This window comes from Ovis aries, chromosome Y (assembly GCF_016772045.2).
Source record: "Ovis aries strain OAR_USU_Benz2616 breed Rambouillet chromosome Y, ARS-UI_Ramb_v3.0, whole genome shotgun sequence".
NCBI lineage: Eukaryota > Metazoa > Chordata > Mammalia > Artiodactyla > Bovidae > Ovis > Ovis aries.
In genome coordinates, this window is record NC_082741.1 from 6,057,222 (window position 1) to 6,075,165 (window position 17,944).

The following is a 17,944-nucleotide window of genomic DNA, read 5'->3' on the forward strand; positions in this document are numbered from 1 at the left end:
CTGAGCAACTGAACTGAAATGAACTCTGTCAACACCAAGGCTGCATTAAAAACAATGAACGCCAAATAACCTTCTAACCTGTGGCTCGGTTGTTCAGCAGAGATTCTGCTTTGGATCCAGCCCCACCAGTTCAGAACTGGGATCTTACCATAAGCCAAAGCATGATCGCAGGGAGAGAGGAAAGGCAGTCCTTTCTTTCTTTTTGATGCTCAGCTGGGGCTTTTCCTCAGGGGGTGATGGCAAGGATCTCCAGAGAGATCAATTCAATACCCTAAGGGCAACTGGTGGTGGAGCCAGAGGTTCAACCAGATCAGCAAGAACCAGGAAGACATTGCCAAGTGTGATGACTTGCTCTCAACCTGTTCTGCAGAACAAAGGACTTGAGCTTTGTAACAGCTCTCATAAAAAGTCCCCAATGCCTGTCTGCTGTCTGGGTGGGCTGACGCTGCATCCTGTCCATCACAAGCCACCAAGAGGCCCCCAGCAGACAGACCGCACTTCCGCAGGGCTCTGCATTGACTCACGTTGGCTATTCTACATTGGAAGAGCCCGCGGTGGCTGTGTTTAGCTTGCATCATCTCCCTTGGGAAACGTCCACTCAAGCAACAGGACCCCTCCTCTGAGATCTCACACAAATAACTCTCCACAGCCCCTCCCTGGTGGATTGCCATGGTCTGTTTACAAGTCTTAGTCCTTATACTAGACTCTAAATCCTTCAGGATTTTACAGCCTCATCTCTGAAATTGCAGCAATCCGTCGATATCAGCCGAAATAAATGGAAGTGATTAAAGTGACGTGCTTTTTTTTTTTTTTTAAGGGAGAAAGAGATCCAGCATCCAGTCTGAAATTTACATGAAAATGAGCCATAGACAAGGCTTGCATCAATCACGCTTTACTTGTTGGCTCTCAGGGATGACCACTTTTATCCAACCGTCTGTCCCAGCGTTGGGGAAATGCCTCAGCTCACTACTTTGAAACCGTGTGCATGTTAAGTCTTTTAAAGACGGAGGGGACTTGGGGTCCCTGGTGGCTCAGCGGTAAAGAATCCACCTGCCAGTGCAGGAGATGCAGGTTCCATTCCTGGGTCGGGACTATCCCCTGAAGAAGGAAATGGCAACCCATTCCAGTACTCTTGTCTGGAGAATCCCATGGACAGAGCAGCCTGGCAGGCTACAGTCCATGGGGTCGCAGAGTTGGACATGTCGGAGTGACTAAACGGCAACTACGTCCTGGCGGGACGTGGCACCCTTGGTCGCTTGCTGAGTAAATCCAGAGCTGTGTAATATCTGAACTAACCACTCTTCCTTGCCACCTTCTTAGACCTGCTGGGGGTACTGAGGTTAATGATGTCCCCTGACGCTATCTACTGTTCATCTCTCATACACTGTTTCAAGCTGGCTTCATAGTACAGTTGTCCCTTGGGGACTGTGGGCTTCTGGGACCCCCACGGGTATCAAAATCTGCGGACACTCAGGTCTCATACACAATGGCAGAGTACAGCTGGCTCTCTGTCTCTGCAGGGTCCTCATCCCCAGATTCACCCAACTGCAGCTGGCAGAGCCAGCACACACACAGTGCCGACTACATTTATAAACATGGATGAGTGTGTGTATTTGTGTGTATTTCACACAGGCAGTGAAGCATGATATATGTGTGTGTGTGTGTGTGCACGCACATGTGTATATTCACAGGGTCCTCATTCCCAGATTCAACCAACTGCAGATGGCAGAACCAGCACATACACAGTCACAACTATACATATGGGTGTGTGTGTGTTTGTGTGTGTGTGTATTTCACACAGGCAGTGAAGAAGTGTGATCTGCTTATGTGTTAGGATCAAGATTTTAATCTTTTCACTGAAATCATCAGGAGAGAAAAACTAACAGAAAACGTCCTGACCCTCTGAGTGATTCCTGATCTAGAACGATTATTATTTTTAACTTGTATTAACTGTTTTTTTTTTTAAGGGGAGGGGGGGTTACAAAATAGAAACAGACTCACAGACTTAGCAACCAAATTTATGGTTACCAAAGAGGAAAAGATGGCGGGGGGGGGGGGAGATAAATAGGAGTTTGGGACTAACATGTACACGCTACTCTATATAAAACAGGTAACTAACAAGGTAACTAACTAATAGGTAACAATTTCCTGTACAGCACAGGAAATTCTACTCAATACTCCGTAATGACCTACATGGGGAAAGAATCGGAAAAAGAGTGCATGTATGTCTATGCATAATCCATGCACTCTGCAATGCACCAGAAACTAACAGACCACTGTAAGTCAAGTATCTGAAATGTCCCACCCTTTGGGACCCCGTGGACAATACAGTCCACGGAATTCTCCAGGCCCGGATCCTGGAGTGGGTAGCTGTTCCCTTCTCCAGGAGATCTTCCTGACTCAGGGATTGAACCCAGGTTTCCCGCATTGCGGGCGGACTCTTTACGAGCTGAGACAAGCAGACGTCAAGTACACTGAGCTGAGTCAGGTATACTTCAATCTACAATGAACATTAAACAAAGGGGACAGTGGGGAAAAGTCTGAACTGAGAGTTGTGAAAGCTGGGTCATACTTTTACTTCTACAGTCTATTATCTGTACGTGATTGAATGAATCATTCTGATAAGAATCAAGCTGTGTAACCTGCAGGAGGAAGGGTCTGAATTAGAAGAGGTACCTGAAGGGAGGTGTCTGAGGCTGGGCTTCCTGGAGGCAGAGGCAAAAGGCAGCGGGGAGGGGAGGGGCGGGTCTCTGTGAACGTGATGGATCGGGGAAGCTCTCAGTGGAAGGGGAGGGAAGGGCAGAGGTGAAGCACGCATGCCACCTTGGGGGGAGCCCTGAAAACCTTGGCCCCTCGCAAGGCTGCAGAGCATAAACTGAACCAGAGCTGATCCCAGCAAGAGGGCTGGCCTCCCAGATCCCCCCCACGGTGAGCCAATGACCATGATTTGCCCTCATCAAGGAAGGAGGATGCGCTACCCTGCTGGCAAGACGGTGCCCAGGGGCGAAAGGTCAGTCTCCAAGGGGGAGCAGCTGTAAGCTATTAGCAGCTGATCCAGGGGTCGGGGTGGGAGGGGCGGCAGACTGGGGGCCAGAAGGTCACCAACAGCATCTCCTGAGATGGTATAGGCGGCTACGCCCCACATCCATTGCTTCAGGGAAGCCGAAGAAAATTACACATTCTCTTTAGATGGATGGTGCAAAAAATAACAAGGTCGACAATATCCGTTTTATCAGTCTACTTCGGTAATGCCGGTGACCTCATGCTGATCTGAAGTTGGAAGGACTTATGGATATCTTTGATTAATGGGAAGAGGAAAAACCAGGTCACACTTAATAAATGCCATATGTTGACAGACAACCAGACTTTCAGAATATGGAGTACAGGATGAGTACAAAAGAAATGTGGAAAGGTGGCTGACTTCAGAACTCTCAATCAGGGCTTGGTGCTCACACAGTGCACCAACAGTGCTCGGAGTTATGGAATAATTTGAAAAAGCATCCCAATGGTTCAGTTCAGCTCAGTTGCTCAGTCATGTCCGACTCTTTGTGATCCCATGAACTGCAGCACGCCAGGCCTCCCTGTTCATCACCAGCTCCTGGAGTTTAGCCAAACTCATGTCCATTGAGTCAGTGATCCAACCATCCAGCCATCTCATCCTCTGTCATCCCCTTCTCCTCCTGCCTTCAATCTTTCCCAGCATCAGGGTCTTTCCTAATGAGTCAGCTCTTTGCATCAGGTGGCCACAGTATTGGAGTTTTAGATTCAACATCAGTCCTTCCAATGAACACCCAGGACTGACCTCCTTTAGGATGGACTGGTTGGATCTCCTTGCTGTCCAAGGGACTCTCGGGAGTCTTCACCAACACCACAGTTCAAAAGCATCCATTCTTTGGTGCTCAGCTTTCTTTACAGTCCAACTCTCACATCCCTACATGACCACTGGAAAAACCATAGCCTTGACTAGACGCACCAGCATAGACACGCTATTTCCCCCAGTACTACCGTTCAGATACCAAACATCTGTCGATAATAAAGATATGCTTCACTGATCATCTTCCCAAGCCCAACCCTCAAAATTGTTTAAGAGTCAGATTTCTGGAAAGCAATGACCAAGTCACATGTAGGGACTTCTCCATTTCTGAGTTAATACAAGCAATGCCTGCAGGCTTCTTACAAGTTTCTTTACCCAGCCTGAAAGTTGTATGCCAACTCACTGAAACCCAGCAAGGGAGGTTATGCAATGAAATCTGATGAATCTATTTTTTTTAAATATAATCAGTTCAGTTCAGTTCAGTCACTCAGTTGTGTCCGACTCTTTGCGATCCCATGAATCGCAGCACGCCACACCTCCCTGTCCATCACAATCTCCCGGAGTTCACTCAGACTCATGCCCATCGAGTACGTGATGCCATCCAGCCATCTCATCCTCAGTCGTCCCCTTCTCCTCCTGCCCCCAATCCCTCCCAGCATCAGAGTCTTTTCCAATGAGTCAGCCCGTCGCATGAGGTGGCCAAAGTACTGGAGTTTCAGCTTTAGCATCATTCCTTCCAAAGAAATCCCAGGGCTGATCTCCTTGCAGTCCAAGGGACTCTCGAGAGTCTTCTCCAACACCACAGCTCAAAACCATCAATTCTTTAGCACTCAGCCTTCTTCACAGTCCAACTCTCACATCCGTATCTGACCACAGGAAAAACCATAGCCTTGACAAGATGAACCTTAGTCAGCAAAGTAATGTCTCTGCTTTTGAATATACTATCTAGGTTGCTCATAACTTTTCTTCCAAGGAGTAAGCGTCTTTTAATTTCATGGCTGCAATTACGATCTGCAGTGATTTGGGAGTCCAAAAGATAAAGTCTGACACTGTTTCTACTGTTTCCCCATCTATTTCTCATGAAGTGATGGGACCGGATGCCATGATCTTCGTTTTCTGAATGTTGAGCTTTAAGCCAACTTTTTCACGCTCCTCTTTCACTTTCCTCAAGAGGCTTTTGAGTTCCTCTCCACTTTCTGCCAGAAGGGTGGTGTCATCTGCATATCTGAGGTTATTCATATTTCTCCCGGCAATCTTGATTCCAGCTTGTGTTTCTTCCAGTCCAGCGTTTCTCATGATGTACTCTGCATATAAGTTAAATAAGCAGGGTGACAATATACAGCCTTGATGTACTCCTTTTCCTATTTGGAACCAGTCTGTTGTTCCATGTCCAGTTCTAACCGTTGCTTCCTGACCTGCATACAGATTTCTCAAGAGGCAGGTTAGGTGGTCTGGTATTCCCATTCTTTCAGAAGTTTCCACAGTTTATTGTGATCCACACAGTCAAAGGCTTTGGCATAGTCAATAAAGCAGAAATAGATGTTTTTCTGGAACTCTTGCTTTTTCCATGATCCAGCAGATGTTGGCAATTTGATCTCTGGTTCCTCTGCCTTTTCTAAAACCAGCTTGAACATCAGCAGGTTCACGGTTCACGTATTGCTGAAGCCTGGCTTGGAGAATTTTGAGCATTACTTTACCAGCGTGTGAGATGAGTGCAATTGTGCAGTAGTTTGAGCATTCTTTGGCATTGCCTTTCTTTGGGTTTGGAATGAAAACTGACCTTTTCCAGTCCTGTGGCCACTGCTCAGTTTTCCAAATTTGTTGGCATATTGAGTTCAGCACTTTCACAGCATCATCTTTCAGGATTTGAAATAGCTCTACTGGAATTCTATCACCTCCACTAGCTTTGTTCATAGTGATGCTTTCCAAGGCCCACTTGACTTCACATTCCAGGATGTCTGGCTCTAGATGAGTGATCACACCATCATGATTATCCGGGTTGTGAAGATCTTTTTTTGTACAGTTCTTCTGTGTATTCTTGCCACCTCTTCTTAATATCGTCTGCTTCTGTTAGGTCCAGACCATTTCTGTCCTTTATCGAGCCCATCTTTGCATGAAATGTTCCCTTCGTATGTCTAATTTTCTTGAAGAGATCTCTAGTCTTTCCCATTCTGTTCTTTTCCTCTATTTCTTTGCATTGATGGCTGAAGAAAGCTTTCTTATCTCTTCTTTGGAACTCTGCATTCAGATGCTTATATCTTTCCTTTTCTCCTTGGCTTTTCACAGGTATTTGTAAGGCCTCCCTAGACAGCCATTTTGCTTTTTTGCATTTCTTTTCCATGGGGATGGTCTTGATCCCTGTCTCCTGTACAATGTCATGAACCTCATTCCATAGTTCATCAGGCACTCTATCAGATCTAGGCCCTTAAATCTATTTCTCACTTCTACCGTATAACCATAAGGGATTTGATTTAGGTCATACCTGAATGGTCTAGCGGTTTTCCCTGCTTTCTTCAATTTCAGTCTGAATTTGGTAATAAGGAGTTCATGATCTGAGCCACATAACCTCACATAATTTTTTTAGAGAGGGAATGACTGCACAAAGAACTTAAATTTAGCTTTTAAATGGAAGTCTCTAAACATACATACATGTTATGTTTTTTATTAATATGAGTGAGTGAGTGAAGGTCACTCAGTCATGTCCAACTCTTTGGGACCCCATGGACTATACAGTCCATGGAATTCCCCACGCCAGAATACTGGAGTGGGTAGCCGTTGCTTTCTCCAGGGGATCTTCCCAACCCAGGAATCAAACCCAGGTCTCCCACATTGCAGGTGGATTCTTTACCAGCTGAGCCACAAGGGATAATATACTGAAATGTATATAGATATATACTACATGCAATATATAAAATATATAAATATATCTCTCCTCTAATGACACAGAGCACAAAGAAATCAATGAGTCCACAAGTATTTTCCAATGTAGTTTTATAACGTCCTATAATAGTCTAAATAAGACAGACTTTTAAATCATGTTCATTGAGGGATGGAATGAGGAGGAAGCTGAGAGGGGGGTTTGGGGTGGGGGACACACATGTACACCCATGGCTGATTCATGTCAGTGTATGGCAAAAACCACTACAATATTGTAAAGTAATAAGCCTCCGATTAAAATAAATAAATAAATCATGTTCAATGAGAAACAGTTTATTAGAAGCAAGAAAATTTGCCATGCATAACCTAATGTTTGGGCTTCCCCAGTGTTAAACAATCTGCCTGCTAAGGCATGAGACCCAAGAGATGCAGGTTCGATCCCTGGGTTGGGGGGAGGAAACTGCAACCCACTCCAGTATTCTTGCCTGGGAAATCCCATGGACAGACAAGTCCAATGAGCTACAGTCCACGGAGCTGCAAAACTGAGCGACCGAGCATGCATGCAAACCACCTACTGTTTAGTTTTGGGTCAAAGTTAAAAGTTCTTGAAGACACAGCTAGAGATCCAGCGACCCAGGCCAGGATATATGAAGGTGAAACTTGAGGATGACCTTTCTTCCCAGAGACTTTCAGCATGTCACTTCGACCTCACTGCAGGCCCAGCAGGCACACGAAGACTTGAGTATATTCACCACAAGATCGTTGCTTCAAAACTCCACCAGCCTAGGGCTGATTTGTGGCTACCGAAGGCTTCCGATGCGCTAATTATTTGCTTACTTTTTCTGAGAGCAGAGACTAGTCCTCTAAGCGGAATGAGCTAATCACCAGCTCCATTCTCTCTTTTGCCAAAACAAACAGCTTCCAATTACTGCTAGAAGCCTCTGATCTCTAATCAGTTACCTAAACCAGGCTCTCAGTGGTACTTGGAAGAGTGAATAATGTCCCATTAAGCAAGAATCTCTTCACACTAATAAAATCCTAAAGCCCTAGGATCAAGGCCGCCAGCAACCTAGTACTTATCTTCCAAGACTCCATCCACTTCCCCGCATCAGGTCCCAAAATCCGGCCAAGAAATAGACTCACTCAGACTCTTTTTATTCCACTCGGGCTATTTTTCCTCAAGCCCTAGTCTACTGTGCCTCCTTTGAGAATACCCAGGAATAGGAAGAGCAGGTTGCAGGTTTGCTAATATTCAGCGACAGGACTCCTCTCTGCGAGGCTCTGAGGCTCAGCTCCATCACGGCCGTGATGCACAGAACCTGGGGAGACAGGCAGGGTGGCCACCAGGAATGTCCCAGCACAAGCAAGGAATTCACTCAGGCAGGATACACAAGATTCACCCAAAAAGACACAGAGCTTCTTTCAGGCTTAGTATCCCTCTTCTTTCATCTTCTAGTGAAGGAAGCTCCAGTACTTAAGCTACCTGATGTGAAGAGCCGACTCACTGGAAAAGATCCTGATGCTGGGAGGGATTGGGGGCAGGAGGAAAAGGGGACGACAGAGGATGAGATGATTGGATGGCATCACCGACACAATGGACATGAGTTTGAGTAAACTCCAGGAGTTGGTGATGGACACGGAAGCCTGGTGTGCTGCAGTTCATGGGGTCGCAAAGAGTCGGACATGACTGAGCGACTAAATTGAACAGAGAAAATAAGTGCAGGGCCAGGTTACTCCCAAGTGAACATGTCAGTTATCAGATCTCTGAACACTAAGGACAACCTATGAATAATCCCCAGGACAAGTGGGCGTAACCGCTTCCAGGGGTTGAACAATCCAAACCAGGGCCAGCCCCAGGGACACAGATCCGTGCACGTGGTTCAAGCTCAGAAAGAGCCCTGCAGCTTGGGGGTGACTGCGCCAAGACCACCCTATTGGAATTCTCAGTGATCTCGTCTCTGAGTCTGCATTTTGCAATGTGGAATCTGCTGGGATGCTGAAGCATGTTCTGGAGATCTCCGCAGGCATGATGCCTCTCACCTCCCTCTCCTCTCCAGCAAAGGTTCTGAGCTGCCTAACACTCTGGGGGCCCCTGGAGCCCCGGTCCTCCCCAACCTCTCCCTGCTGCCCCCCCCCATCAAACTACTGTCACACTCTGCCCCCTGCAGCCACCTGAGAGCAGGCACAGGGAATGCTGGGGGGCACGTGCATGCTTTGACATCCCCACAGTTTCATGGCGGCCATGCCCGTCTCACACTGGGAGCTGCAAGCTCTGCTTGTGGACGACCAGCCAGAGGCCACAACGCCACAGGAATGAGCCTGTCACCCATTCTTGGTGCAGGCAGCTAACTGCTTCTACTAAGGGGTTCTGAGCACCCTTGGTGGGGGGGCTGCCCCTCCACTATAGGTTGAGCAGGAGGAAGGGGAGACCCCTGGTTCAACTTCCCAAAGTCGCTCAATCATGTGTGACTCTTTGCAATCCAATGGACTGTAGCTTACCAGGCTCCTCTGCCCATGGGACTCTCCAGGCAAGAGTACTGGAGTGGGTTGCGATTTCCTTCTCCAGGGGAACTTCCCAGCCCAGGGATCAAACCTGGGTCTCCCACATGGCAGGCAGACAGTTTACCCACTGAGCCACCAGGGAAACCTAACTTCCCAAAAGTGAAAGGGAAAGTGGCTCAGTCGTGTTCAGCTCTTTGCGACCCCATGGACTATACAGTCCATGGAATTCTCCAGGCCTGAATACTGGAGTGGGTAGCCTTTCCCTTCTCCAGGGGCTCTTCCCAACCCAGGGATCAAACCCAGGTCTCCCGCACTGCAGGCGGATTCTTTACCAGCTGAGCTATGATCTAGCTAAAACAAGGTCCAACATATTGGCCCAGCAGCTGGCAGGAAAGGACACCAGGCGAGTGCCATGCCTAAGCAAGTGTGTGTGCTTGTCAGATTCTGGGTATCCATGACGGTCTACACACATCCTGCGAGAGTCCCTTGTGGGGTACCCATTGGGCACACCCCCACACAGGGCACTTGGGAAGTGGGCTTCACTGGTGACTCAGACGGTAAAGAATCTGCCTGCAATGTGGGAGACTCAGATTTGATCCCTGGATCGGGAAGATCCCCTGGACAAGGGCCTGGCAACCTACTCCAGCATTCTTGCCTGCAGAATCCCATGGACAGAGGAGGGGGTCACAAAGAGTTGGACACGACTGAGCGACTAACAATACCTCTGCCTCCTTCCCACCTTTCTGAGTCTGGCCCCAGCTTGGCCCTCGAGGAATGAGCCAGGAAATCCACGTTGTGTACTGCTGGTAATTCCAAGTGAAACCTCTGATGTTTGGGTGTAACACAGGCACTGCACAAGAGAAAGATGAACAGTGAAATCCACACGAATGACGTCATCTTTAAATTACTCTTTACTGAGAACAGTGCTGGAGAGCAAATTTAAAACACCACGGAGAAGCCAAGAGAGAAGGGTCACAGCAGAAAGAACAAGTTTGATAGTTCAGTTCCTTCCACAACACTTCTTACTCTTTAGTCATGGACAGCACGTTTCTATGTGGCCCGGGGGCCAGAAAAAAAGGCAGCAGGTTCTGCCTTGGAAGAAAAGCTGTGACCAACCTAGATGGCATATTAAAGAGCAGACATTGCCTTGCTGACAAAGGTCTGTCTAGTCAAACTATGGAAGTGAGAGTTGGACTATAAAGAAAGGTGAGCGCTGAAGAATTGATGCTTTTGAACGTTGGTGTTGGAGAAGACTCTTGAGAGTCCCTTGGACTGCAAGGAGATCCATCCAGTCCATCCTAAAGGAAATCAGTCCTGAATGTTCATTGGAAGGACTGATGCTGAAGCTCCAATCCTTTGGCCACCTGATGCAAAGAACTGACTCATTTGGAAAGACCCTGATGTTGGGAAAGATTGAAGGCGGGAGGAGAAAGGGACTTCAGAGGATGAGATGGTTGGATGACATCACTGACCCGATGGACATGAGGTTTGAGCAAGCTCCAGGAGTTGGTGATGGACAGGGAAGCCCGGCGTGGTGCAGTCCATGGAGTCGCAAAGAGTTGGACACGACTGAGCAACTGAACCAAACTGAACTGAGAGTCCACACGCTTGTCTGGCCTCAAGGCTGCAGGCAAACCTTCCTCCAGCCTTACAAGCAGACCAGGAACCACGCAAGAGAAACTGGGAACCACTACCTGCACCAGAGACAGCCTTCCGCTCCGGTTTATTTGCACAAGTGTGTGGGTGGCTGGGGTATCCCTGATAGAAGGCACCTTTCTCCAGCCCAGCCTTTCCCACCAGTTCACAAATCCCACCTGCAGTTGCCCTCTGCCTGATACCTCAGTTCAGTTCAGTTCAGTCTCTCAGTCATGTCCGACTCTTTGCAACCCCATGAATCGTGGCATGTCAGGCCTCCCTGTCCATCACCAACTCCAGGAGTTCACTCAGACTCACGCGCATCAAGTCCGTGATGCCATCCAGCCATCTCATCCTCTGTCGTCCCCTTCTCCTCCTGCCCCCAATCCCTCCCAACATCAGAGTCTTTTCCAATGAGTCAACCCTTTGCATGAGGTGGCCAAAGTACTGGAGTTTCAGCTTTAGCATCATTCCTTCCAAAGAAATCCCAGGCCTGGTCTTCAGAATGGACTGGTTGGATCTCCTTGCAGCCCAAGGGACTCTCAAGAGTCTTCTCCAACACCACAGTTCAAAACCATCAATTCTTCGGCGCTCAGCCTTCTTCACAGTCCAACTCTCACATCCGTACATGACCACAGGAAAAACCATAGCCTTGACTAGACGGACCTTAGTCGGCAAAGTAATGTCTCTGCTTTTCAATACGCTATCTAGGTTGGTCATAACTTTTCTTCCAAGGAGTAAGCATCTTTTAATTTCAAGGCTGCAATCACCATCTGCAGTGATTTGGGAGCCCCCCAAAATAAAGTCTGACACTGTTTCCACTGTTTCCCCATCTATTTCCCATGAAGTGATGGGACCAGATGCCATGATCTTCGTTTTCTGAATGTTGAGCCAACTTTTTCACTCTCCACTTTCACTTTCATCAAGAGGCTTTTTAGTTCCTGTTCACTTTCTGCCTGATACCTCAGCATCCTTCCAATTATTTAAAGAGGGGAGGGACGTGGAAGCTTGAGGTTTCATAAGGAGCGTGCGCCTCTGTCTTTTCAAATCTTAAGAAAGCTTAATCCCTGCAATTTAGATAAATCAGATAGGCATTACCAGGTTAGGGTTAAACCTCCAAGAATGGCTTTGCAATTGATTGCAGAAACAGCAGTTATTAAGTCCTAACTGAGTAATTTGCAGCTTGGTTCACCCCCCACCCCAGCTAATTAAAATGTAATCAGGATTGTCTGGCAATGTGTATTCTGTCAGCAGTTTTTTCTTCCGAAGAGAAATCATGCCAAGAGACCACAAGAAAACCCTTTCACGGGAATTGGCTTGATCTGCACTGTTTCTTTAGGCGCTGAAACTGTAAAACAAATAAATTACAGCGACTGACAGTTCAATTTAAAGAAGGAAGGAAGGGAAGAAGAAAAAGAAAAGATAGTCTTTCTCCCTGGGAACAGGATGCTGTTTTATGTCGTTGTTTGAACAATAGGGTAGCATTGCCTCGGAAGAGCGACCGCAGGGTAGGGCAGGGGGGCAAGAATCCGGGTGGCTGGGAGGGACCCTCTCCAGGGTGTCCGCGGAATTTCAGCGCAGGAGACCACACCCCCCGGTCCCTTCCCCGAAGACCAAGGGGGATGGCGGAGTTCTCTGAAACCTACGGATGCCCCTTCTCTGCGAACACGCAGAACCGCGCGCACTCGGGCGCGTGGAGACTTGGCCAGCGGGTTCACTCTCTGTACATCCCAACTTTTAGCTCTTCATGGGCCATTCCGGGCAAGGTTTCATTAGCTCTCTCCCCCCAGAATGAACGGGACTTAAAGGCTTCGGAGATTCGTCCCAAACTCCACGGTCACGGCAATGGCCCCCATCGCAGCTTAGTGCCCGGGGACCCTTGGCAGGCCCCTTTGACGCCGCGCAAGCGCGAGAGGCGCCTCGTTTATTTCAGAGGGACTCGGCTTAGAAACCCACCGAGGAGCCGCGCGGCCCCTTTCTGGGAGCCGCAGTTTTCCCTGCTGCCAGAAGTTGGGATCTTGTAACAGGTGAACTACTGCAAGGCTAGAGAGGAGACGGCGAGGCCGAGAAGCGAGCACACGAGAGGAATTAGGTTATACGCGTGAATGGTTGCAGAGTGCGCGCGCTCGGATCAGCTGGGGACCGCGGCTGCGAGGCGAGCCTGGAGCCGGCTCGGGAGCGGTTCCCGCGCGCCCATCGGCACCCAGGGTCCCTGAGTCACTCCCCGCTGTGGCTCCTCTCAGCATCCCAGCCATCTACTGATGTCAAGCGTCCTGTCCCCTGAACCCTCTACACACGCACACGAGCCCCTCTACCCCGAAGCCGGCAGAATCTACGACGGTTGGAAGAGATACTGGCTCCGGGAGTCCTCTCGGAACATCCGAACTTGACGTCTCCAAGTCCCTTATCCGTTGCCATCTCTCCCCTTGGTCCCCCCGCCACTCGCTGGCGACACCTAGACGCTCTGGGGCTCCGAACTGGGGCGGCACAGTCACCGGCAGTAACCAGCTCCCCACCCCACCCCACCCCCAACACAAACTCGCTGAAAGATACGACCCTTGGCTGGGGCTCCAAGGGTGGACTCCGCGCTCTCGGCCCGCCGAGTGCGAAAGCAAAGCTCAAGAGAGACAAAAAAGTCTCGGCCGGCGGGCACCTGCGGCGCCAGGGCTGGTCGCGCAGGGTCCTCGGGCGCAGCGGAGCGCGGGCCTCCCTCGCTCTGCCCGCGGTGCGGAGGGCCGGGAGCGCCAGGGGACTTTGAGGGGAGACTGGCCAGCGGCCCGCAGCCCCGCGGCGGAGGTCCCGGGGCAATTCACAAGCCCACAGCCCACCCCACTCCGTCCTTGGAAGCCACAAAACCGCTCTCCCTTCCCAAAGGAAACCCCCTTTTGGTTTTCCCCGGGGAAGAAGGGAGTTACGTCGGGAGCCGGCGAGGGGCTGCAAACGGGGGATCGCCCACGGGCCCCCCTCCCCCGAGGTGCAATCCACCCCGCGCGTAAAGCCGGACCCCGGCCGGCTGCCGCTGAGCGAGAAGTCTGAGCGGCGAGGCTGGAAGGCGCGCGCCCCGCAGCGCCAGGGGAGGGCCCGGGCGCGCGGTGGTGCGTACCTGGAAGTGCTGGAAGAAGGCGGAGATGCGCGTGATCTGCAGGCTGAGGCACCTGGAGGCGCAGCGGGCGCGCTGTACGCTCCCTGCCGCCAGCGACTCATCCAAGCGCCGGGCAGCGGCCGCGCCGGAGCCGGCCGCCAGGCAGCCCCCGGAGGCCGCCAGCCAGAAGCAGAGGGTCAGGGCCGCGCCGGGCGCCCCGGCAGCCATGGCTGCGGGTCGGAGGGCGCGCGGGCGCCGGGCGCTGGCCGAGGCTCCCAGCTCCGCACCGCCGCCCGGGACCGCGCGGCCGCCGCAACTCCGCTGGCAAAGTTCAATCAGGCCACTCCCGCCCCGCGCCCTCCCCCGGCCCCGCCTCCGGGGGCGGGGCGAGGGTGACAGGCGGCCGCGCCATTGGCTGCGAGGAAAGTGAGTGACGGGGGTGGGCGGGGCGGACGGAGGGCCGTGGGCAGGTCCAAGGGAGCCAGACGCGCGCCCGCCTGCCAAGCGCCTCTGGTGCGGCCCTCTCCTGGGGGTCCGCTTCCCCGCGCTCTGCCTGCGTTCCCTCCTGCCCATCGGGAGTCAACAGCAGGCCGCGGGCCTGGGTGTCAAGTGCTGGCCTGGTCATCAGGCCTGGGACCCCCACCTGGACGTGAGAACAGGCTAAGGATAGAGGGAAGCGCCCCCCCGAACTTATGGGCTTCCATCCCGGCTTCGACTCCAGTGGTCCCAGGTCCTACTCATATGCTTTGGAGTATTTGGGTTTTCCCTTTTCTGAAGAGCGGAAAGGAGCGAATGGACGGGACTGCGCTGGGCGCAATAAGAGGAGACAGGCAGGGACGTTTGACGCCCCTTCTCCCCGTAGATCCCTCCTCCCCTTCCCCCGTTCCTCCTTTCCTCAACCTTTGCCCTCTTCCTTCCTGCTTCCTTTTCTTTCTTCCCTCTCTCCTTCAACTGCGTCCATTGAGACCTTTCACTAGTCCTTTGCTTCCCTCTTAACGAGCATGCATCACCTAGAAATCCATCCAGGCAGGTCGCTAGGAACATTTATGGAGAAGGGGACGACAGAGGAGATGGTTGGATGGCATCATTGACTGGACGCACGTGAGTTTGAGCAAGCTCCAGGAGTTGGTGATGGATAGGGAAGCCTGGCATGCTACAGTCTATGTGGACGCCAAGAGTCGGACATGACTGAGCTACTGAACTGATGACATGGTCACACATACCTCGTCTCCGCAGGTGTAAGGCCTTACCTGGCCTGCACGAGGGACCTATTCAAGTTGGCAATCTTTCCTGCATCCTTCTCTGTGGGGCCCTAAATGGGAAACCTTCAAAAGGGGCTGGCTTTGCCGTTTAGAGCTAAGATGGCGCCTGGCGGAAGAGATGAGGGCGTGGCGTAAGTTGTTTGTTAAAACTTTTGATTGGCTCTCTTGATTTCCGTGCACCTGGACAGAGCATGATCACCATAGACTCCTGTTATAATGAAGCACATGACGACTTGACCTTTAACGTGATTGGTGCAACTATGGTATATTAAGATTTGACCTTTAATGTGATTGGTGCAGCTATGGAAAGTCCCTCACAAAACCCCCTTGCTTGCCTATATAAACCAAGAGTTTGTGGCAATAAAGCGGAACTGCTTACACGGAGCCCTTGTTGCTTCTGGTTGTTTTTAGCTCGCTCAGGGGTTGGGTTGCAGACAGCAGGCTCACCTCCCCTCGGGACCCCTCGGCTTTGCTGAGGGAAGTTCCACTGCCTCTCTTTCTGCGCAGTGCCCGCCGCACTTCTCCTCTTTGCCTCAAGTCTTTCGATTTGGCCCTTTGAGCAGCAAGGCAGCCACCCCGTCACCTCCTGTATTCTGGCCTGGAGAATCCCCAGGGACAGAGGAACCTGGCGGGCTACAGTCCATGGGGTCGCAAAGAGTCGGACACGAATGAGCGACCAGGCACAGCACACCACACCTCTTGTGATCTGCCACGTTCTTTCACCACCCACGCTCTCTATCCAGAGGTGGACACGCTGCATTGTCCAGACTACACCCCATCCTTCTGACAAAGCTCTGTACTTCCCGGAGCTCCACAGGGAAGGGACAGTGCTCCAGCCCTCTGCGGGTAGGAGACCCCACAGACAGCTGGGGTCTGAGGAAGGCTGTGCTCCACACCTGGGACATTTATGTAACACAGTTGAATCCGGAAGACCCAAGGACACTAGCTGGGAGGCAGGGCAACGGGACTGATGCGCTTGTGCACTGACACGAGCTGGTCCTCGTGCAGGACTGCACGCACATGTTCTAAAGGAGGGGCCTCAGCACACCACCAAATGCAGCAGCAGTTCGGTCTAGACGCACCCAACCTGCTCAAAGACACAACGCGAAGCTGGAGTCCCCTTCCCATAGAGCCCACCCTTGTTCCAATTTCCAGGTCTCGCTTCCTAAAATTCCCCCCAGTTTCCACCCTGACATTCTGAGATCTTCCTGCAAAATGACAATGACAACCGTCTGCCGTGATCCTTTCATACCCCCTTTTTTTTATATCATCTTGTGTATATATTTTTTCATATAGTTCAAATCAGCAGGGCTAAGAAAATTAACTGTTTCCCCCAGTGGGTTTTAAAAATCAGAGTGCTTTGTGCAAAAGGCTCTGTAGGCAGAGCTGGTCTCATGGCTTGTGTGGCCTTAGAAGGATCCACACTTTGTTTAATGTTCATCTGTCACAGTCTTGATTTTCATTTTCGGCATGGTTCTCTGAATTTTCCTTCTGCCCAAGGCCCTACAAATGACACAGCCAACCTCATCGGTAGCTTTTAGCATGACAGTTCTAAACATGAGCCGGAACCACAAAAAGTTTAGCTGTGGGCTCACGTGAACTCATAAGTTTGTTGAAAAGATGTTAAGAACTGTGGATGGAAATCTTTTGAAAGTATGTTAAACATAACTTCCTAAAGGTCATCAACCCTGAATATTCATTGGAAGGACTGATGCTGAAGCTCCAATACTTTGGCCACCTGATGCAAAGAGCTGACTTGGAAAAGACCCCAATGCTGGGAAAGATTGAAGGCAGGAGGAGAAGGGGACAACAGAGGATGAGATGATTCGATGGCATCTCTGACTTAATGGGCCTGAGTTTGAGCAAACACCTGGAGATGGTGAAGGACAGGGAAGCCTGGCATGCTGCAGTCCATGGGGTAGCAAAGACTAGGACGTGACTTTGCAACCAAACAACAACAAACACTCTTAATAAATATTGACTGAGCGCAAAGAAGAGCAGCATCTTGGAGACCCCAAGCAGGAAGGTGTGTTGAGCCTTAAGTCAATGAATGGAGAACAAACATCCAAACACGGGTACTGTTTTCTGAATGTTACCACTTTCATCTGGGAATTACTAAAAACATTTCCAAAAGCTGTAGCAGATTCTGGAGTTTGCATTTAAAAGTTAAGCAAAACGTTGTCTCTATGAAGGCGAGAATGTCATGCATGCCTATGTTTTCTTAAGGTATGTTTGATTTATAACTCTGCACGTTATATCATTAAATTTATATTCTAGAAAGTGCAGTCACAAGGACAAACGTGCTGAGCTTTTAAGTGTTCACAGGGATCACTGCATTTTTTAACAAAGCAATATGTTTGCTGCTTCTACGTGTGACCTAGCATATTCATGTCCATGAATAAATGCATTTTTTGATACACTACAAAAGATCATCTAGTGAGCTGCACAGGAAGCTTAGGTTTAAACATATAGGGTCTGCTTTCTTATGCATATATTACAATAGTGCTTGCGGCTGTATAGCTTTCTTCTTTAAGAAGTATCACATTCTCTGATTATGCTAGTCTTTTTCATGTTATTTTAATTGCAGTTGAAAGTCACTTTGAAAAGAATGCATTCTGGTAAAGTCAGAGTAATGCTCAAAATCTAGTAATTTACTCTGTTCACATATGTTCAATTTATTTTGCAGCTAACCTTTTGAGTTGGCACCTGCGTGCATGCTCGGTCACTTCAGTTGTTGTCTAACCCTTTTCGACCCCAAGGACTGTAGCCCGC

General features: G+C 50.1%; 1 protein-coding gene across 2 annotated transcripts in view; it reads right to left on the bottom strand.

Annotated features, from left to right (window-relative positions):
• LOC101118853 (anosmin-1) overlaps nt 1–14,234 on the bottom strand; it is a 219,935-nt gene extending 205,701 nt beyond the window's left edge. For both annotated transcript variants that reach the window (XM_060408636.1, XM_060408635.1), the window contains exon 1: nt 13,932–14,234. In XM_060408636.1, the coding sequence (XP_060264619.1) occupies nt 13,932–14,138 (207 nt within the window). In that variant the 5' untranslated portion in view covers nt 14,139–14,234. The remainder of the gene's footprint in view (nt 1–13,931) is intronic.
• Nucleotides 14,235–17,944: the final 3,710 nt, after the last annotated feature.